Raw genomic sequence first — 22,881 nt, forward strand, 5'->3', positions numbered from 1 at the left:
GTACCCAATCAATGCTTAAGCAAATTGAGAGTAAAAAGTGAGTCGGAGTTAATAAATGCCTATTTGGATAATACTAGCAATAAGAAAGAGTGCTACCCCAAACTAAAATGAACTATTTTCTTTAACACTCCTATAAATTTTTCTGCTTGTCCTCCAGTCACAGCCCTTTTCTCTATCTTCTAGTCTTAGAAACAGTGAAGAATGTAAACACTTCCTGCTATTTCCTCGGCTATTATAAACCAGTGCAGTTCAACTCAGGTCAGTGCTGCCTGTTCACTCTAGTTTAGGATCCAACCCCTTAATCATTGCACATTTATTAAAAAACGTTTCAGATGAAAAAGCCCTGTATAAACAGACATTACATACTACAGAATTTCTTTCACCATTTATGACACCAAACATGTAACAGGCTTTCTTATTTTTTACTTTAAGCCTTAAGAGACTATGGAAATACAAAATACTCCTACATATCAGTACCTATGAATACCCATGGAACTACATGGTTACACTTAACGTTCTTGGATAAATCACAGTTTGTAGTGGCCTGTCAACATTAATGGAGAACGATATATATTGTTGTATTACCATTCAGCAAATAGAAGGTGACAGAACAACTATTATGATATATAAGTTCTACCTTTCTGTTCATAGAAAGCAGATACAAGACATACGTGAGATATTTTGAATGCAGCCATATGACGACTTGCTTGTAGAAGCACCACAAAGCAGATGCAAGCTGTTCACTTGTTCTAAAATAGTTTTGGGGTTTTGTCATTTCAGATAATTCACAATCCTGGTTTGTGATAAATCTAGCACCATCAGAAAGCAACGTTGTCACCTTTTCTCCCCTATGCATCAAGTTTTTAGTACAGTTTACAAGAGCAAAATACATTGCACATACCAAGGATTATCAAATCCATGCGAATTTCTTATGCTGGTTTAATCTTTTCCCCATTACAGAAGAACTATTTCCATACCACCAAGTATATCTAATGGCTTCCCAACTTCACAACATGAACACAGACTGATTCAGAGGCAAAGTATTTTTGTTTGTGCTATATCAGGGCAACAAAAGGTATCGCTCCCTTTTCCCCACTAAATACTTAATTCCACATAAAAGAGCAAACGATGCAGTATTTAACTGAATGCAGTGAGCACAGTTGTAGAAGTAGGTACCTGAAACAGATGAGTGAGGCTCCTGCATTGCTGTGCTCTGAAAACCTAACCATAGCAGCTTATTTTAAGAACTTCACCTATACTTTTAATATGCAAATTCATTCTTTTCAAGAGCTAACCATTATCGGTGTATCTATAAATCTGAACCAGGTCTTGAGAACTTCACCGCCAAAACCATTATTTTACTGAAGCAACCAAGAACGGTCTTGTCACCTGTTACATAAACGTCACCACATACGCAAGTAAATAGCACTTACTTTTCTTTCAAGCCTTGTTCCATGACATGTGAGGATGAAGAGCCTCTCCCTCCACTGATCTCAATCTCTTATCTGTGAGAATTTTTGTACTATATGTCAGCTGATAAGCTATTTAAGAAAGTTGCTACATCAAAAAGCCTCACAACATCTGCCAAGCTAGAGGACTCTAGGAAACTTGAGATGCAGAGAGTCAGAAAAAAGCAGTCCTACCTTTGCCAAAACAATACTTTTGAAATTTTGCTTACAAAAAGTTACGCACCACAGGACTTTGAGTTGGTAATTCATCCCCACAGTGGTGAGAAGGGTATCGAGCCACTTGCTTCTTTCTCCAAGAACGCTAAGCTGGGTGAATATAAACCTAAATTATAGTGAAGTGCCACACTCCAACGCCTCTCAGCTAACTATGTTTAGCAACTATTTCATTTCACACAGTTTTGCATGTATGACTCATACACGAAGAGGATGGGCATTAACACCGATAAGTCGTGCTGTTTTCAGCCACTACCGTTTGGCTGCTGTAGAACATTTTGGAAGCCGCTGTCCCACACAGAGCAGATTTCCTTGAAGTACGACAGCAGGAAACAAATCTGGGTGTAGCTGGACAGGCACTCATTGTTTCAAGCTTCCACTGGCTGCAGAGTGAGCAAGTCATTCAGAGGTCAGAGCCGTCACAGCTTCCCACTAGCTCAGTAGTGCTACTCTACTGCATCTTTGATTCATCTTTGCAGCTCTTGTAGCTGTTTCCAGGCACACAGACATGGGAAGTGTTTAATAACAGAAGGCAAGCAGTGGTTTTATAAGAGTCATTTTCTCTGCACTGCTTTTGATGAGACTTTTTAAAAGGCATTTGAGAGGAGCCTGGAAAATTCTTCCCAGAGGAAAAAAAGTGGTAATTTTGAGACATGAACTAACCGGCAGTAGCCACGAGGGACAATAGAGAACATGCTAATGAACTTTTCACTGTATTAATTTAGATTGCTAAGGCTTCCTTTAAACAAATAATCTATAAAGTATCTCAGCGTAAATGAACCATCTGGTTTTAGGTACTGCACTGCACCTCAGGGTACCTGGACCCATTTCTCAACTTGAGAACAAAGAATCAATGTGAACTCTGGCAAAGTGTCATTTTGTTAAATATAAGAAACAAAATATTCTGCAAGGGAGCAAGAAAAAATGCTTGCCAGAAATTTGTATTGAACTTTCTGGAATTTTATGTACATTTGGCACAAAAAGACAGGTTACTAGTCTTATAAATTTGGCTCTTTATTAAAAACCCCAAACATTCCTTGAAACTGAGCGCAGCTGGTTTTTTATGGGTCATTAGGTATCTTGGCAATAGTACCAAATAAATTCAAGTTCATGGAGATCACCAGACTTGGGAAGTTGGTGTTACAGTGGAGGGACCCCTCAATGCTGGAGGAATAGGCTGATAGGAACCTCATGAAATTCAACACAAAGTCCTGCACAAGAGATGGAATAACTCCATGCAGCACATACAGCCTGAGGAGCAGCTCTCCTGGACAGAAGTGGACATCAAGTTGAACATAGGTTGGCTGCATGCTGTTGGAGCAATGATGACTACCTGCATATGAGCTACACTAGCAAAAGCATCACAAGCAGGTCAAGGGAAGCAGACATTTCCCTCGTATCGTGTCCTGGTGAGGCCACATCTGCAGTACTCCATCTAATTTTGACCACCCTAGTACTAGATGGACATTGAAAAACTGTAATGAGTCTAGCAGAGCCTGGACTAACTGGCTCAGGGCACAGAGCACACAACACATGCAGAAAAGGCTGAGGGAGCTGTGGATGTTCAGCCTTGAAAAAAGAAAGCCCAGGAGATCTAACTGCTGTCTTCAAACACTTAAAGAAGAGCCAGAGGGAACACAAGAGCCAGATTTCTTCTTGCAAAGGCAAGTGAAAGGATAAGGTGCAACAGACATTGCAACACAGGCAACAAGGAATCTTGTGCTTGGAAAAGTGAGCTTCATAAGAGTAGTCAAGCACCAGAACGGGCCCAGCCATGCAGCCTCCATCCTTAGGGACTGTCAAAGCTAAGCCACACAAAGTTTTGTGCAACCTGATCCAACTTCAAGATTTGTCATGCTTTATACAGGAGATTGGACTACATGATCTCCAGAGGTACCACATGACCTAATTTGCTCTATGATTGATGTGATTCTCTTCATGATTCTAGTGAAACATGCTACTACCGCTGAGTTTCACCTTTTAAGACATGAAGTCCAAGAGTTTAATCTTATTAAGCACATAGAAGGAAGCCCATTAAAATACAATAGTGAAACATTTTTTATTGTTGTTCTTACCTCAATTTTAGATGCATGATTATGACACTATCTGTAAGTACCCTAAGTGTATAGGTCAGTTTCAATTATACTTCAGCTCTCTTCACAAAGAAAAACCTTTTGAAAAAACCCTTTGATTTCACCAGCCATTAAATGAACTTAACTGACATCTTGTAAGTAGTCTTTTAAAATCACAGGGCTTGAGGAGATCAGTTACAGGTTGGGTCTGCAGCCACATCTTAATTCTTCCACGCATTCTGTCTCCGTGCTTGGGAAACACAGGCAGGCAGCCTGTCTGAACTCAGGATGTTCCAGAGCTTTGAATAGCATTACTCCACATATCGAGATAACACAGTGTTAAAACCAAGGGTGGCTCTTCTGCTTTGTATTTAAAAAAAAAAAAGACAAAAAAGACAAAAACCCAGACAGACTGCAGGAGAAGAAGAAATTGCATCAAATGACCGTGACCATCTCAGCAAGAAAATGGCAGCCAGAAATAAAGGAGCTTGTGAAGAAGAAGGGGATTAGCCATTCCCTAGAGTGCATCCCAAACTACTGCATTGTGCATCATCAGTAGAGTGAGAGTGAACATTGCAGATGTATGGGAGAACTGCGTTTTCTGTAGCTCAGCTTTAGAATATAACTCCCATGTTTCATCTATAATAAACTGTACTGGGACCTGTTTATACTGTGTTTACACAAAATTTTAATATGCACAAGCCCATTTTTGGTACAAGCTTAAGGCTACTGTAGGTAAGACAGTGGTGGGGTTTTTTTAAAGCTGTTTTTGCATTAGCCAACAAAAGTTCCTACAGAGATATCCATGAAAAAAAATCATGAAACGAAAGACTCAAAATCTGTGACTATAGACTATCTTTTCAATAAATGATTACTGGCCTCTGCCACCACATACAATCCTACCTGGACCAGTCTGAGCATTATAGGAATTTTAGTATACCAGCCCGACAGGCCATACAGACATGTCCAGTCAGAGTAAATTCATAAAGATTCCCATTCTCCCCAGTAAAGATACATAAATACATTGGCCATGCTAACACATTGGTAAATAGCTTTTGAGACTCATGTTCAACAGCTATAGCTAATTTATCACCTGGCAAAGCTACCACATCATGTAAACCACTCACAATGCAAGTAATAACACAGCAAGGCAAATGGCCGGGGATGTAACTGTCCTAGCTAGCTTTTCACTATACACCTTCACTGGGCATTTGTGATGGAAGGAGCTTGGCTGATTTTTGACAGTGACTATTTTCTCAGTTTCTTAACATAAGTAGCAAAAAACCCCCACCCACAAATTGGTAGCTGAAACACATACAAGGTTTGAGTCAAGGCAAAACATAACTAAAACACAGGCCTGAAGTTGTTCATTTCAGTAAACACATTTAAACCACTTATTAATTAGGAAGCTAATTTTGTCTCACTTTTAAAAGACAACAGTAAGCCTTGTTTTATTGGGGGGGAGATCACATTTTTTCAGTCTGCTGAAACAATGCTCCAGTTAAGATTAGGGGAAGACTAAACACATCACAGGTTATCACATACATTTGCAAGCCATAAAGACCGAAACAGTAGTAGTTTAACTATTTTTCCTTTTCCTCAGTAGAATTGTCAAATGCTTTAACTCACAGTTCCTCTACCCACCAGCAGCTGCAATCAGTTTACTCATCAATGTCTGCTGGTTTTTTCATGAGACCTATTCATTGCCATGTGTTCAGCCTTTGTATTTGCATTCTTTCGTTATGACTAAGGTTATCTCTATTCTAAGAGAGAGAAAAATTAACATCCAAAAGCTACTGCAATTCTTCCTGACATCTCTATTTCTATATCTATACCTAGCTATCCAAAAATTGGTGGAAGAGCCAACTATTGCAAGGAACTACATTCCAGTATGTAAAAATTGATACATATGTATATTAATCTGCTTCTTATGACTTAAGGGTTACTCAAGTACCTTCCTAGGATTTTCAAAAGCTCATGGACATGAACAGCAGCTAGAAGGATAGGCGCCTTTCGAACATCCCATAGTGTGGCTATCTGCACCTGTAGCTAACTACGTATCTTGAAATAGTAGTCCCTGTGCATTTATAGAATAAACCTTTGGTGAAGCCTCAAATATACCACAGGAGACTATCACTAATTCTCCAAAGTTTTATTCTGTGCTTGTGCTGACTTCTGAATTGGTCTCCCTTAACAAGCACAAAACGATACTTGACACGTGCACAGATGTATCTGCAGCGCTGTGCATGTGGCAGGAATCATCAGGTGTCTACCATTCCCTCTACAAGGACCAGGGCCTCCCAAGTCCAGAGACTGTCTTTCCGATTCCCCAACCCCTGCCCAAGGGGAACAGTATTATGACTGTACCTTACCATTCTTGTACTGGCCAGAGATGAGAATCACTTATCTTTGCTAGGTCCAACTTGCAACAAATGAGAACCCATACAATACCACATCACGTGTACTTTGTTTTTCTCTTCCAGTCCTTGCTAAGGCCTTGAGAAGCAATTTTAGTTTCCATCCTACAATTCTACTGAACATACTTCGAGATCCATTGCTGTTCCTCAATCTGGAGGTGCTTTCCCCATCAAAAATTAAAAGCTACTATTTCAGTAAGCATGCTATACATGCAGCGGAAAGACAATAGAAAGAGCCAAAGCATATTTCATATTCTTTACAACTCCTCCCTTCTTCCTGGTATTATCATGTGTCGCCACTACCATCTCACAATCTTATAAGGCTTCTAATGGAATATTAACACCTGTGCACACTATCTTTTTCTCAATCCCTTCATAACTAGGCTACAGCTAAATCTTTACATCTCGTCCTTCATTATGCTGACAGAGTAATACAATTATTTCAACATCATCAACATTCTCATAAGCAGCCTGTATGCCCTACACTGAGCCCCTCTGACTTTCCTGAAATTCACTATACTTTGTTTAGGTCCTATCTAAATTTCATAGCAAAAGTACCCCAGTAATCACTCCTTTGGTTGCTCTCCAAGTCTGACTGAAAATGTGCAAACTCCTCTTCAACTATTTATCCAGTTTTAGTAACTCACACTGATGTTATCAGTCACAGTGATGACAATATTTTAATTCATTTAACACGAATTAACATGTTTTCACACAGCAGAGCCCAATAGGGCATTGGTGGAGAATTAAGATTCCCAGAAATCTCATCTTAAAAAAAGATTAATGTTTGGAACCTCCTGGTACTGGTAACATACAGCTAGGTACTGTAGTTATTAACTCACAAGATGTAGTTCTGTCATATTGCAATGCAAAATATGAAATAATTCATCAGTATATACCAAACATTCAATTCTACCAGGATCATCAGATCATAAAACATGTCATAAAACTATCAGCAAAGAACCTCTGTTTTGAATTTTTCACAATTCCACAGTCACTGTCAGCACAATTAGTTCTATTACACAGGAAAGAAAACCTTCCCCCCCCCCATTTCCAGCCTTTTTAGATCTAGATCTCAGTACCTAATTAATAACAAGAAAAATTTTAGGCAGGCTTTTTAGAAAGGTTGTGTGCTATGCAATTATCTTTTTAATGGAAAATTTTCAGCAGGGATCCCTTGTCCTTGGACTAGTCCTGTGAGTACTACAAATGCCTACTAATACCATGCGTGTCTAATTAGATGACTGTGGGTCCTATTCAGAAACATCCCCAGCCCGCATACGTGCAAATCACTTTTTGCATGTAAACAATTGTTTCATGAGATTCATGACACCCTTTCATTAAAATCTTTTCATCCTGCATGTACTAGGAGGAAATGTTCAGATCACACTCAAGAAGGTGTATCAGAAAGTCCTAGTCCCACGCAATTTTAAAAGTAACACTCTTAAATGAAAAAGCAGGGAAGCATGTTTTGAATTTTTACTTTCTCATGAAAGAAGAAATTAAGTCAATGTAGAGAAAAGCCACAAGGCACCAGAAGCAAGATTAGTAGCCATGCTAAGATATGTACGCTTATTATTTTATAATTTGCTTTCCTTCCCAGAGCAAATACTGAATCACAGAAAAGATATTAAATTCCAAGTACTACAGAAACTCTACATCATCATCTGCCTTTGCCTCAAATGATGGAATAATTTACAACTATTGTAGCAATTTCCAGACTTTTTTGGTTCATAGTCACTTTACCAGACATTTTCCATAAGCACTAGACAAACAATGCAACGCTTTCTGACACAGCACCAGAGAGGTGAGCAGAAGGGAAAGGCAGCAAGACACTGCTCCTGCCTTGCTGCAGCACACATGGCTCAGGCAGCACACTACCTAGGCAGATTATCTCCTTCCAAAGGCAAGGCCACCTCAGCTGATATTAGTGCTCTGACTACGGTCATCTATGCTGAAAATCCACCCTTCCCTAACAGGATAGGTGGGCAAACAGGGTACTTGAGAGCTAGGTGATGGAAAAGCCTGAAGCAAGTTTCCTTTGCTGTCTTAAGACAGATGAGGCTGCTATACATCTTATAAAGCCATATCGGAACGATGCAAAGGTCCCGAAATAACCTTTGAATTCCACAGGTTCTCAAATGAGAACACTAGCTTCAAGGCTTTGTACTAATACTATGTCATGCTGCTGCATTACATTACAGTACCACCACAGTACTGAGGCTGCATCTATTCGGAAGCAATGGAGTACTGTGTCGGGCTTTGTGCATCCTCCGTTAGGCATTTTGTGGTCCTGCTGCCGCTGCCAATTGTTCAGGCATAATATGTGGAATTTGCACACGGGATAAGAAGGCCAAGGGTGAACTTTGCTCCCAAAGTGGTAAATAGAATTAGCAGCCTAAGAACTGCCTACTTATCAATTTTAGCCCAATTAAAAAAGCTTAGAGTGAAATAAGAATAATTATTCCATATGACACAGCAGTTTTCCAACGTGAGACAATCTGCAAGAAGTTGAGAAATTAAGAAAATCAAGGCAAAGAAAAACTACTGCCTTTGGATAATTTTTATTTCTATTAACAACTGTGTTGATGTATTCCCTGTTACAGACATTGCTATAGTATATTTAGTAGACACAGATGCTGTGCATACTGTGGAGAATCCAGTTTTCTGATTCAAATATCTAAGGTTGTAATACTGGCTAATACCCGACCTGTAGTAGGTTTCCACTCATAGCTTTCTCATTTAAAAATATTAGGGATCTGATTCAAAATTCTTGCTATACTTTCATAAAATCCGTGGTTGTCTGTGAGATATAAGCACATGCTTTTCTGTATAAAGATGGGATTATTCCCAAGCTAAAAGTAAGCATGCACTGTAGAAATCTGCTAGATTTAGGCCTAAGGAAAAAAAAAAACCCCTGTTAAACTGATTTCCAGTACTGATTTTACATATCAGAAAGCAGACATTTTCTTCTTGCAAACAGTTAACTGAGCACAGTCAGCTTATCTTAAAAGCAGCCTAAACAACTTTTGGCTACTGTAGGAACTGGAAAAGCAGCTTTAACTCTGCAGTTTTGCAATGGAACAGGCTCAGGGATATTTTAATACTTTCTGCCTTGTCAAGCATTTTATACACAACACTATTTCTTTTCTTTAATTCATTCCAAAAATGTCCACTCCGAATATTTTTTCCATATCTAGCCACAAGTTGTTGTTTCTTTTCTAAGAATAAACAATATTGCAGTTTACAAAAATGTCAGTCAAACTCCCTGACATGAACATATCTTTATATAGTAAAAGCATCCAAAGCTGCCTTGTCTGGTATGTGGCTACAAAGGGGCAGCCCTATTAGGTGGGAACCTATAAAGTCAGATTTCCCTACATATCTGATTGGTCATACTTACAGAAATTCCCAGTGGAAATCACTAGCTTATTTTTTTTACTTTGCTTTTCTCTCTTTTCCTATTTGCATTAAATGAGAACTCATTCGTATCTTTGACCCCTAATATACTGAATATGGTTACTTATGCAAAAGAATCCTGTTGATACCATATTAAATTTGCATTTCCAGCTGGAGTCAGAGGATTCAGCCATCAGAACATTAGAAGTTGTAACATTACATGAGGTGAGGGGAGCTTGCAAATTAGCTGTCAAATTGAATAAAAAGAATAGTAATTTAAGAAGCTGGCAGTTACTATTTGATACTGCATTACTGATCATGCCTTATGGTAAAGATTAAATTATATTAATGTTGAAAAACTGTTTGCATCTATTGCAAAATATAAGTAATTAAACCCCCTAATACAAGCCTACTGCACCTCTGAATTCAGAAGGGTACAACAGTCTTCCTCTCAGAGTAATAAAAGTGTTATGCATTAAAAATTTATTTCAATGCTATTAAACATTTGTCACATGGCACAGCCTAATAAATGGTTTCTAAAGATGGACATCATGCATATTGTGGGCTATTTACGTGCTTATAGCTATTTTCTGCTGACAGTCTACTAGTACTGCAGTACTAGTAGTTTTGGAAATGAAGCATTTAACATACACAATAAAGGAAAATTATACCAAATACTACGTAGACTCTTATTAGTATATTTTTGCCCAAAGGCTCTCAAACACAGAACCCTTTGCTACCGGTCTGCATGGTTCTGCCTCACTTCTATCTTTATAAAGCACATTAAAGGTTGTTTTTATGGTAATAGGAAAAGACGACAGCAGATGTAGATCAGGGTGCCTGGCTCATTTGAAGACCTGACAAAAATAATTTTATTCAGACTCTTCCCCCACCTCATTTCACACACAAAGTATCTGCCATATCATGAAACTTGCAACATCAATGACAAGATGACAAAACCTCAGGGCTGAACAGAGATGGCTTGCTAAGGTTTAATATTCTGTCTTTGATAAATTCCAAATACCAGATTTTGTTGATACATTCACTTTTATCCAGCCTCTTAATTTGTTCTTCCTATCTTACATATTGGATTTACTCATTATACTTTTAAATGTCATGCTCTTATAGACACTTAACTGTATGCTGACTGCTTTTTACATTTTTTAAATGTTAGCAGTATACATTTCATGAGTTAAGCAAGCATCCTGATGGTTGCAAGAACAGACCCTCCCCCTTAACCCTCTGCAAAGGGTTAAGTAACAACACTTATAAAATATAGATGACAGAGAACTCAAACCCTTGAGAGAATGAGATGATGACATCATGTGCAGCACACATAGTATTTGTGGGAAGAATGCACATAAACACAGCTCATTATGTATATTTAGTATTTTTGTATTGCATACAAGTATTTCACTAGCTGCTCAAAGAAATCAAACAAAAAGGATTGTTAATTTTTAAAAAAGGAAATAAAATATTTATTTATAAAATTAAGTATTGGACAATTCCTTGTGTCAGCTTTTAAAACTGTGTAGGGGGTGGCTCGAGCTTTTATGTATCTTCTTTTGGTACTGCCTTCTATAATTGATCAATGTCATGAATATCAGATAGGCTTGCAAGAGAAACGAAGACGAACAAATACACAGACCACTGAAAAAACTCATGCTGAATAAAATAAAATTCAGAACACAATAACCAATAGAAGTAAACAAATATTTGACTAAACCTTTACTAATAGTAAGAGATACAGTTCTGTCAACAAGATCGAGCACTCACAAGTAAATTCTCTTTAATGAGAGATGTATGTGTGAGTGCCGATGCCTGCGATCCGATTTCTTACAGAATTCTCAGGGAGGTCAAGCATGTAAGTACAGAAACAACAGAACTGGGATACACAATCTTTAGACTGGGATTCTAAGTCACCTGAAAAACCCAGACATATAATAATTGTACTGCTGAGTTTAGTGCATCTAGCTTTCTGAGTGCATGTTTGTAACATGCAATTGCCTATGGCACAGAAACCTCAAGCTGGCATCACTCCAAACTCCCAGGTTGCTAAAGCATACTACAGCACAAAAGACAACTTAATCTTAAAAGTAGCATAGCTCTGACACTTTTCCCAAGCACTCCCTACCAGCTTAGGTATGGTGCTATCTTTACATGTTAACCGTTCTAGAGCTAGCACTTCAAGCTCACTGTTCCATCTAGGTTCCCTATGGAATACAGCAGAGGCTGGCCTTCTATACTGAAATAAATTATGGCAGCAGTGACTGGGACCCTGACTCTGTAACATATTGGCAGCAGTTTGGCCTATGTCATACAGGGAAGAGTACCTCTGTACTCTAAACAGAGCAGCCTAAGAGGAAAAAGCATGCAAATACGTCACAGCTAAATTGTAGAGCTCCTTTTCCTCTTTATTTACATTTTTTGCTAAGGCTAAAGATGCAGATGTTCGATGTCTAGCCAAATTCTTTACTAAGATTGTAGAATCAAAGGCAAAGCTATGAGTTTGGAAAAGTGTTTTTAAAACAAACAAAAGCTGCAGCTCACCCATCTTCTTGCACTTCATGACTTTTTGAAGCCAGGGAAAATTATGCATCTCCCTGCATACAGCACAAACACCAAAATGTATGGGAATGTAAACAAACTCTAATGGATGAGTCCATGGACTCATAACAGCAAGATTTCCTCTTTGGGTTTTGAATTTGGACTTCTTAAAGTATAAATGAAACTAGTTTTTTAACAACTATATGTAACATTCAAAGTAGTTAACTATAAGACTACAGTATCTACATGCAGCCTGCAACTCTAAATAAAACATTTAAACATTTTCTGAGGGAAACGTGCATATAAGCAGTATAATAAATCTATACACAGCATAGCGACAACAGACTCGCATGAAAGATCAGGACCACGGTCATGATTTACCTATTACAATGTACAGGGTACTTTTATTCAGAAGACAAAGCCACATATAATACTCTCCAATCGCCACAAGAAAATCTCTGTATACACTTATGAACTCTTAATTGAGGTTTTAACACTTTTACAGCACCGAATAAGTTACCATGTCACATATGTTCTACACCAGAGACAACACACATTCTCTAACACTTGATGACTCCCAGGTGAGAGCAATCAAATCTCATGGGATGCTTAAGCTCAGGATTAACCTCTCTTCTGCCTCCAAAATGCTGAGATATAAGAGTGGTGGAAAAACATCAAAGTCATAGGTCACCTAGTGAACTGGTAAAAAGAGTAACTGAGAATCACTGTCAGTTGCTATTTTAGAAAAAAGATCTCAGAAAGAGGAGGAGTAAAAGGTTTGCTAAAGAGTGAAAGAAATCACAAATTGCGAAAGCCAGATTGTTACAAAAGGGGGATTCCAGACATCAAGATTCATCTACAACAAAAAAGAGACTGAGGCAAGAGCTGATGAAGAGGCCAGGCCTGCAGACATTTTGAACAGATTTGTATATTCTTTGACTAGCTCTGCAACCTGTTGAAACCAGGAAACATTTAATAGCATATTTAACTTCACATAACGGGATATAAGTATAGCAGTATACTAAAAGCCTTGGTACAGCTCTGCTGCTGTAAGCACTCTGAGAAAATAACAGAATACACATAGTCAACAGTTATCCCTGAGAGCTCCTCAAACGCATCCAGTTGGGCAGAAGAGTTAAAGTCAACGTCTGCCGAGAAAAAGCACAGATGTAAAGCTTCCACCCAAAGGGCAGTGAGGAGTAACACACTTAAAATAGCAGCAAAACCCACAGGCATTACTTCTGAGTGCTAAGAATTTAAAGTTAATTCAGCTATAAATTGTACTGTGGCATCAATACTTTTGTTTAAAATGACATCTTTTCATCACAATTAATGTATTACCCTGTCATTCTAAGAACAGAGGCATACTTAAAAAGATTAATATATTTCAAAACTATCCATATGATTTGCAAAAGCATCTCAGAAATTAACTTGTAAAAAGACTGTTTCAAGCACTTTTAAAGTTTTACAATAAGTCAGCCATTTCACGTGACAAACAGGAATGAAAAGTTAATGCACTACTCCAGAGTTGTTCCCACTGTTTATTGTAAGTTATGAACAAAACTACAACAAACAGGATATACCTGTCTCAAAGGGGGAAAAGAATTTTTGCACAGGAGCCAGCAGGGCTCATGGACAGAGCTTTAAAGTAGATTTGAAGAGGGAAGGGGGTAAAACCAGGCTTGCTAAAACCAGCACACTAGCTCATGGTGTGCTAGCGAGGTCCTTCACAGCCTGCCATCTCAGTAGAGGTAGGAGATGGAGAGCCATGCAACTGCAAAGACACAGGGGTTATTTACTGATGGGTTAGAAACCATGGAAGCACCTGAGAATGGTCAGGGATTAGGGCTTCTCCCCCTCAAAAAGGTGGCAGGATCAGTAGCCCAACTGAAGTGCATCTACACCAATGCACACAGCATAGGCAACAAACGGGGAGCTGGAAGCCACTGTACAGCAGCAAAACTACGATATAGTTGCCATCATAGAAACATGGTGGGATGACTCGCACAACTGGAGTGCTGCAACGGACGGCTATAAACACTTCAGAAGAAATAGGCAAGGAGGGAGCCACAATGGGGCAGCCCTGTATGTTAAGGAATGTTTTGATTGTTTAGAGCTTAATGATGGTGACAACAGGGGTGAGTGTTTACGGGTAAGAATCCAGGGGAAAGCCAGTAAGGCAGATAGCAGGGTGGGAGTCTGTTACAGACCATGCAACCAGGATGAAGCAGACAAAATATTCCATAAACAGCTGGGAGAAGTCCTATGATTGCTAGCCCATGTTCTCATGGGGGACTTCAACTTAACCAGATGTCTGCTGGAAATACACTACAGCAGAGAGGAAACAGTCTTAAGAGGTTCCTGGAGTGTGTGAAAGACACACCAGGTGCCCACCAAAGCCACTCTATCACTCCTCAGCTGCATAGGGGAGAGAAAATATAACAAAAGGCTCCTAGGTCAAGGTAAGGACGGGGGAGATCATTCACCAATTACTGTCACAGGCAAAACAGCCTCGACTGGGAGAAAATTAATCTCATTTATTACCAGAGTAGGGAATGAGAAATAAAACCAAATCTTAAAAACATCTTCCCCCCACCCTTTCCTTCTTCCCGGGCTCAACTGTACTCCCAAATTGCTCTACCTTCTCACCTCCAGTGGCACAGGGGGACGGGGAATGGGGGTTGAGGTCAATTCATCGCACATTGTCTCTGCTGCTCCTTCCTCCTGAGCAGGAGGACTCCTCACACTCTTCCCCTGCTCCAGCCTAGGGTCCCTCCCACAGGAGACAGTCCTCCACCAGCTTCTCCAACATGAGTCCTTCCCAGGGGCTGCAGTTCCTCACCAGCTGCTCCAGTGCGGCTCCTTTCCATGGGGTGCAGACTGCTCCAGCATGGGTCCCCCACAGGGTCACAAGTCCTGTCAGCAAACCTGCTCCAGTGTGGGCTCCTCTCTCCATGCGGCCGCAGGTCTTGTCAGAAGCCTGCTCCAGTGTGGGCTTCCCACAAGGTCACAGCCTCCTTCAGGCATCTGGGTGGGGTCCTCCCACAGGTCCTCCACCTCCACAGGTGGGTATCTGCTCCACCACCAACCTCCATGGGCTGCAGGGGGACAGCCAGCCTCACCATGGTCTTCTCCAGGGGCTGCAGGGGAATCTCTGCTCCAGTGCCTGGAGCACCTCCTGCCCCTCCTCCTTTTCTGACCTGGGTGTCTACAGAGTTTTTCGTCTCACATATTCTCACTCCTCTTTCTGGCTGCAATTGCTCTTGTAACTTTTTCCCCAGGCCAGCACTGCTCAGCAGTAGCCAAAACACTGGTGTGTTATCAGCACCTTACTAACTACCAACACACAGCACAATGAGAGCTGCTATGGGGAAAATTAACTCCATCTCAGCCAGACCCAATACAGATATGACCAGGAAGTTATACCACCAAGGCATTTCAATTGAACTGTATCTTGCCAGAATCAAGTCTTATTAGAATATCTAGCATATGTCTCTGTCTATTCCATTAATCACTTGAAAGGACTGTCCAATCATCTCCATTTATACGTAACTTGCCAACAAAGGGTATTTTGTACAGTAGCAAATGGAAATGTAGAGTTTACCTAGACATTTTAGGAGTGATAAGTCACTTTACTCTCCAGTTTTTATTCCTCTCTATGTTTGGGAACATAATGTTTCTGTGACTACGTAGGATTACAAACTGTAGTCATTTCCTATTGACTAGTTCATTGTGCAGCTCAAAGCATGTCAAGGTCATATTTTTATGCCAAGCTATAGCCCTGAAGGTAGCATGCAGTGCTTCATTAGCTACACTGTTGTACAGAATATCACCAATATCTAGTTGAAGAATCTGCTTTAAATCAATGCAGTATCTGAGATACTCTTTCTGGATACACAAGAACTGAGAAAAATAATTTAACCATGCTAAATATTTTGTCCAATAATTTCTTTCATAACCAAAACACATACCCTTCACATGCTGTAACAGCAGGGTATGATTTTGGAACAGCCTTGACCCAGCACATAAATGAGTACACACCCTGGGACATAAAACAATGTGTCCTCAGTGTTTTTCAGCTGATTGTGTGTGAAAGTGATAAAATTTGTGTACATACAAAAGTCACATGTAAATTCCGTACTTGGGTAAACATGAGGACCAGCATGCCAGAAATTACATATGCAATCAGTATCACATACATGAAATGGTGCATGTAATTATAGGCCATGTTTGAAAATGCATCCTGTGTCTCGATAAACATTCTGTATGCCTCTATGCTCCCACCAGGACCTCAAGCGCTGCTCTTTGCAGAACACTAAGCATAAGTGTCTCAGTGTCTTTATATTCACTGGTCCAGCTGTCATGAGTTTTGCCTCCCAGCTATCATTCTCAGAGGCTCATCAGACACACTTATTCCAATTTAGTCCACAGAGTGTGAGTGGTTCAGCTGTTGCCCTCAGTGTGGAGTTTTTAAGCAGCAGCTGTTGAGCAGTGATGATATTAAGTCTGTATTTCTAACAGAAAAGACATTCCTGCAGGAAAAATTGACAAGTATGCTTTCAGTTTTACAGAGGTCTTAGTTCTCACATTTTTCTGGTCCTAAGGCTGCAATGTCAGAAAGACAGTCTTCTCACATAGAAAAGTATGTTCACAAATGTGGAGAAAACAATTTCCTCAACTTTACACAGGCATACAGTGTTTGTTTGACAGACTGTGTGGTTCCACTATGCTTGGTTTTTTTTTTTTTTTTTTAAATGGTGAAAGAAAGCTTATTACTGTTATCTAATAAAGGGTACTTTCACTATAACAAACTCAAGTGTTATTTACCTGTACATAACTCTACCTAGAAGTTGCTTTTGAATAGTATTTCATATTTTTTTCCCTCTTTGGTAAAAACTGTAGATCTTTAACTTCTCTTCAAAGGTTAATACAGCACGGTATCCTGTAAGCCAGCTTTGAAAGTAAGTGCGTAAGGTCTGTAACTAAGCTTCCCTCAAAATTACTGTCCCAAACAGCAATCTTCTTGCCGATCACAGCCATCCGAAGTTTGCTATAAAGAGAACAAGTTTCAACTGAAAGGTTAATCAGAAACGAACTGTTTCCAAAACCACTAAGAGAACTGGAGACCTCATAACCAAATACTGACAAGAAGGAATTAGGAAACTAATAATAAACATACTCCACAAAAAGTATCTCATGAGATTCACTTTGGTAAACATGAAAGCAAAGGAAATCTGGTTGTATATAGCATTAGGCAGCCAACACCACGAAAATCAGTAGCTTCCAGATGCACACAAGAAATTCTCAGATTTGAGGCATCTCCTAATAAGCCCTTCATCCCAAAACTGAAGATGGTAGACAAGCCACAGGAAACTTCACATTTCTATGCCTATCTTGCCAGGTCCTTGGTGGCTCAATAAATAAAAATTCTTGCCAGTACTAGTAAAAAGCAACAGGCTTTGCACTGACCTGTTTTGACTTAACTTAAAACATTGATAAACTAACAATATGGGCTGCATAAAAAGAAGCGTGACCAGCAGGTTGAGGGAGGTGATTCTGCGCCTCTGTACTTAGCTCTGGTGAGGCCCCACCTGGAGTAATGCATCCAGCTCTGGGGAACACAGTAGAAGACAGACATGGAGCTGTTGGAGCGAGTCCAGAGGAAGGTCACAAAGCTGATCAGAAGGCTGGAGCACCTCTCCTATGAAGACAGGCTGAGAGAGTTGGGGTTGTTCAGCCTGGAGAAGAGAAGGCTCTGGGGAGATCTTATTGCAGCCTTTCAACACTTAAAGGGGGCCTACAAGAAAGCTGGGGACAGGCATTTTAGTGGGGCCTATTGCAATAGGATAAAGGGTAACGGTTTTAAACTAAAAGAGGATAGATCTAGACTAGGTATAAGGAAGAAATTTTTTACAGTGAGGGTGGTGAAACACTGGAACAGGCTGCCCAGAGAGGTGGTAGATGCCCCATCCCTGGAAACATTCAAGGCCAGGTTGGACAGGACTCTGAGCAACCTGATGAAATTGAAGATGTTCCTGCTCATTCCAAGGAGGTTGGACTAGATGACCTTCCAACTCAAACCATTTATGATCCTATGAATAAATTCACATTTCTGTATGTTTTGGCCATAAAAAAAATAATCTTGAGTATGACACCAGGAACCACAAAGTATTGTATTAAGGGTGGCACAGGCTGCAATGCTTAATTTTATCTTCATTAGTTTGCAAATAATTTATTTGGGGTTTGGATACTAAACATAGAAACCAACTCCCTTTGAGCAGTGCTGCTTGGTTTTTGGAAAAAGCCCTAATTTTGAAATTTCTTTTTAAAAAGAAGTCAGATCACCCTATGATCACTGCTCACTGAACCTAGAGATACTAATCCAAAACTAAGATTCGACACAAAAAATTGATTGCAATGCTTCCTTCTGAAATCTTGTAACATAGGTAAAATTTTGGCATCCGTCTAGAGAATGTTATAGAGCTGAAGAGTAAGTCCAGGCCACTGCTGGCTGAAGTATGTCTTCCATTCAGCTTATCCATACCATCTTGTTCCATTACACTTGGTTTTATCTATTTGTCTCTACTAAAGACGCAATAAAATACTGTAGCTTGAAAACGAGACAGTTCTGAACCACAGTGATAGTTCCAGCCCTCAGTAAGAAAACAACAGTTTTTGTTGTAAACATTCAAGGTCACATCTTGAAGTTTTGAGAATAAAACTTGGTTCTATTAGTGACAGAATTTTAGTAAATCAACAAGAAGCACGTTTTAACATTAAGGGATAGAATTTAGCCAATAGGTTATAATACAAAAAGTCTAGGTTATAATTCATATTTAGTTTTCTTACGTGGGTTCTTAGATACTTCTTGTTTCATTCATTATCACAGACTACTACACTCAGACACTAAAGATGCAGTGCACAATCTCTTCATAGGTAAACTCATTTCTCATCATCTCAATTCCCCCATACTTGCATTTACTACAAGTGAAAAAAGACACTGAAGAATGTATGAGGAAATATAATACCCTTAAGGCACCTTAATCTACCAATTTAATAGGATAGTCTTCAAAATAAATTTTGATTCAGATACCTAAGAATGATGGAAAAATTATATACTATGTAAATAAAACTGCTACTCTAGATGAAAAACAATCCACAAGAAAAAAAATCTCTGTGCAGATTTATTCAATCATGCATGCCTCATATGTTACTACAACAGCACATTACCCACAAACAATTTCTCTGTCACTGAATACACACAATTCATCTACCAGTGCTTAATAAATATTTGATCCTAATTAAACCTAATGATCTTCTCTGCTTCTGAGATGCTGCTGCAGAACAAGAGACTTTTTTTAGCACAAAACTTGATTTAAAAGCAAAATTCTGAGAATCTGGTGTGAATTCTGTTTAAAGACAAGTGAACATGGAAAAAACGTGTCTTCTCTATCAAGAGATTCTAAAAGAGGAAAGTTAGTTATGCAAACCATGTTGCTTTCCAGAAGACTATTAAATACATCCCTGTCACCAAAAACCTGTAACTGACAACCAAAAGCCACTCAATGCTGTTGGGCCACTTGAAACGAGATCTAAATATTCATACATAAAATACTTTCTCAACATACTCTATACTTCATCACATATTTAGAACTGAAGAGATAGCTTGTTAACTTTAAGCTGTTTTGCCAGGTTGTTTTTTTATTAAGGGAGAAATTCTGATGATATCAAACTGGGAGATGCTGTTGACTCTCATGGGACAAGAGCCATTGCAGAGGGATCTAGATAGACTGGAACATTGGGCTATTATTAATGGAATTAAATTTAACAAGTTGAAATGCTAGATCCTGCACCTAGGACGGAGTAATGCCAGGCACAATAATAAATTGGGAGAGGAATGGCTAGAGAGCAGCCCTACAGAAAGGGCTCTGGGGGTGCTGGCATGAGCCAGCAGCGTGCCCTGGCAACCACAAGCGCAAACCCCATGCTGGGGTGCATCAAACACAGCGGAACCAGCCGGTCAAAAGAAGGGATTATCCTGCTGTATTCAATGTTGGTGCGGCCTTACCTTGAATACTGTGTGCAGTTCTGGGCCCGCCATTTAAGAAGGACGTGAAGGTCTTGAATGTGTCCAGAGGCAGGGCAACAAAGCTGGTGAAAGGGCAGGAAGGCATGTCCTAGGAGGGGCAGCTAAGGCCTTCAGGTTTGTCTAGTTTGGAGAGAAAGAGGCTGAGGGGTGACAAATATATTGCAACAAGTATTGTCATGTATTAAGCTAATTTCACAGCTGTTCCTTTGCTCTTATTTTACACAGATTCACAGACTGGTAGGGGTCTGAAGGGACCTCTGGAGATCATTTATTCCAACCCCCCTGCTAAAGCAGCATCACCTACTACAGGTTGCACAGGATGGTGTCCAGGCGGGTTCTGAATATCTCCAGAGGAGACTCCACAGCCTCTCCGTGCAGTCTGTTCCAGTGCTCTGCTGTCCTCAGAGTAAAGAAGTTCTTCCTCATGTTCAGATAGAACTTCCTGTGTTCCAGTTTGTGCCCATTGCCCCTTGTCCTGTCACTGGGCACCATTGAAAAGAGTCTGGCCCCATCCTCTAGACATCCACCCTTGGATATTTATAAGTGTTTGTAAGATCCTCTCTCAGTCTTTTCTCCAGGCTAAACAGACCCAGCTCTCTCAACCTTTCCCCCTAAGAGAGATGCTCCAGTCCCGTAATCGTCTTTGTAGCCCTCCACTGGACTCTCTCCAGTAGTTCCCTGTCTTTCTTGAACTGGGGAGCCCAGAACTCCAGATGTGGCCTCACCAGGGCAGAGTAGAGGGGGAGGATAACCTCCCTTGACCTGCTGGCTGTGCTCTTCTTAATGCACACCAGGATACCATTGGCCTTCCTAGCCACGAGGGCACATTGCTGGCTCATACAGAGAGCTTGTTGTCCACCAGGACTCCCAGGTCCTTCTCCACAGAGCTGCTTCCCAGCAGGTCAACCCCTAACCTGTACTGGTACCAGAGGTGGTTCTTCCCTAGGTGTGGGACCCTACACTTGCCCTTACTGAATTTCATATGGTTTCTCTTCTTCCAGTCCTCTAGTCTGTCCAGGTCTCGCTGAATGGCAGCACAGCCTTCCAGTGTGTCGGCCACTACTCCCAGTTTAATATCATCAGCAAGTTTGCAGAGGGTACGCTCTGTCCCCTCATCCAGGTCCTTGATGAATATGTTGAATAAGATCAGACCAAGCACTGACCCTTGGGGCACACCACTAGCTACAGGCCTCCAACTAGACTCTGTGCTGCTTATTCACAACCCACTGGGATCTGCCATTCAGCCAGTTCTCTACCCACCTCACTGTCCACACCTCACACTCAGGTTTAGAATCTTTCATATTGAACAATTACTGATAACTTCCCCACTTCACAAAAATATTCACAGTTCTTCAAATTGTGGAATGGATTTGTCTGTACACAGCTTATTTCCTAGCTATCAAAAAAAAAAAAAAAAAAAAATCGCCATCTTAATTGGCAGCCCAAGCACAGAAGGGATTTGCACGCTTGCCTAGATAGAGAGTTTCCCCTGAGACATGCTCCATAGTGGTATCATGCCAAGACAGAAGCATCATATGCTTCTGTGACTTCTGCTGCTGCCTCAGAGAACTTTTATTTTGGGGACTCAATCCTGTACCCTTCTAAGAGGGTACATTTTGCACATTTTCCTCCAGCCAATCAAGGAAGAAAGTCAGAGGCAAACATTCCTCCCTCAAGCTGAGTCCATAGATGAAAATTAGAACCTAAATCACTTACGTAAAGTAATACTTGCAAGAATGGTGCTAAAACATACTTTAAACTAAACATTCTAAATTGTTTCATCAGACACCTGCAGGAGTTCTAATTTATTTTAAGGCATACATCTAGCAATTCCAGAAACAGCACATTTCAGCAGTATTACCAATATCAGCTATTTAGGCAAAAGCATTTAAAAACTTTAAAAAAATATTAAAAATAAATTAAAATGAAATACTTTATCTTCTGTATCTGGAGCTAACCTAATTTCTGATTAGGGAACAACTGGAATGTCTTTTCAAGCTTTGGCTAGATGTTTCAAATCTAAACAAAGCTGCAATTCTCAGGTAATACCAGAAAATATAAAAGTAAGACTTCATGGGACACAAGCAGACACTTGTGTAAGAAATGGCAAGAGATGGCAATACAGGATCTAACAAAAAATAGATCTTTAATTTTATAAGATTTTTTTATAAAGAATGGCTGAGACCATCTCTTGGACAATAGTTTAAGTGTATGTGTTTCTATGCTGGAACAGGTAAGAAAACAGGCCTCCTCTGGGATATTCATAATATAGGTGCCTGCACTACAGAGTTGCACTTTTTTTTCCTCTTTGTTCCCCAAAATTGAAAATTAAAGCTAGTTTTCACTAAAAACACCCTCCCCAACAACTACTAACAGCCTGATTCCCTCTTGCTAGATGCACCTGAGGTCCACTAAAGCTGATGGGATAAAATTCAGCACAGATACCGCCCTGTGCAGAACTTAGAGAAACAACAGGACCAACACTGGAGGAATTCTCTTCACTATCTAAACCATACTGTGGTTTAACAAAATCAACACTGCCAAACTGCTTCTACTTTGCTGGCTTTCAGATGTTCTACATTTATTAATAAATTTTCAGTATATATTTTTCCTGTCATTGCTCATGTTAAGTCTTTCACCTATTGCAGAACATGCTAGATTTCTTACTTATTGCA

At 39.9% G+C, this 22,881-nt stretch overlaps 1 protein-coding gene across 1 annotated transcript in view; it reads right to left on the minus strand.

Annotated features, from left to right (window-relative positions):
* The window catches only part of SORBS2 (sorbin and SH3 domain containing 2), a 107,005-nt gene extending 105,245 nt beyond the window's left edge, over nt 1-1,760 (minus strand). The window contains exon 1 of the mRNA XM_075751992.1: nt 1,693-1,760. Coding sequence (XP_075608107.1) covers nt 1,693-1,718 — 26 coding nt within the window. The 5' untranslated portion in view covers nt 1,719-1,760. The remainder of the gene's footprint in view (nt 1-1,692) is intronic.
* Between the last annotated feature and the right edge of the window lie 21,121 nt (nt 1,761-22,881).

Source organism: Balearica regulorum, chromosome 4, assembly GCF_011004875.1.
Source record: "Balearica regulorum gibbericeps isolate bBalReg1 chromosome 4, bBalReg1.pri, whole genome shotgun sequence".
NCBI lineage: Eukaryota > Metazoa > Chordata > Aves > Gruiformes > Gruidae > Balearica > Balearica regulorum.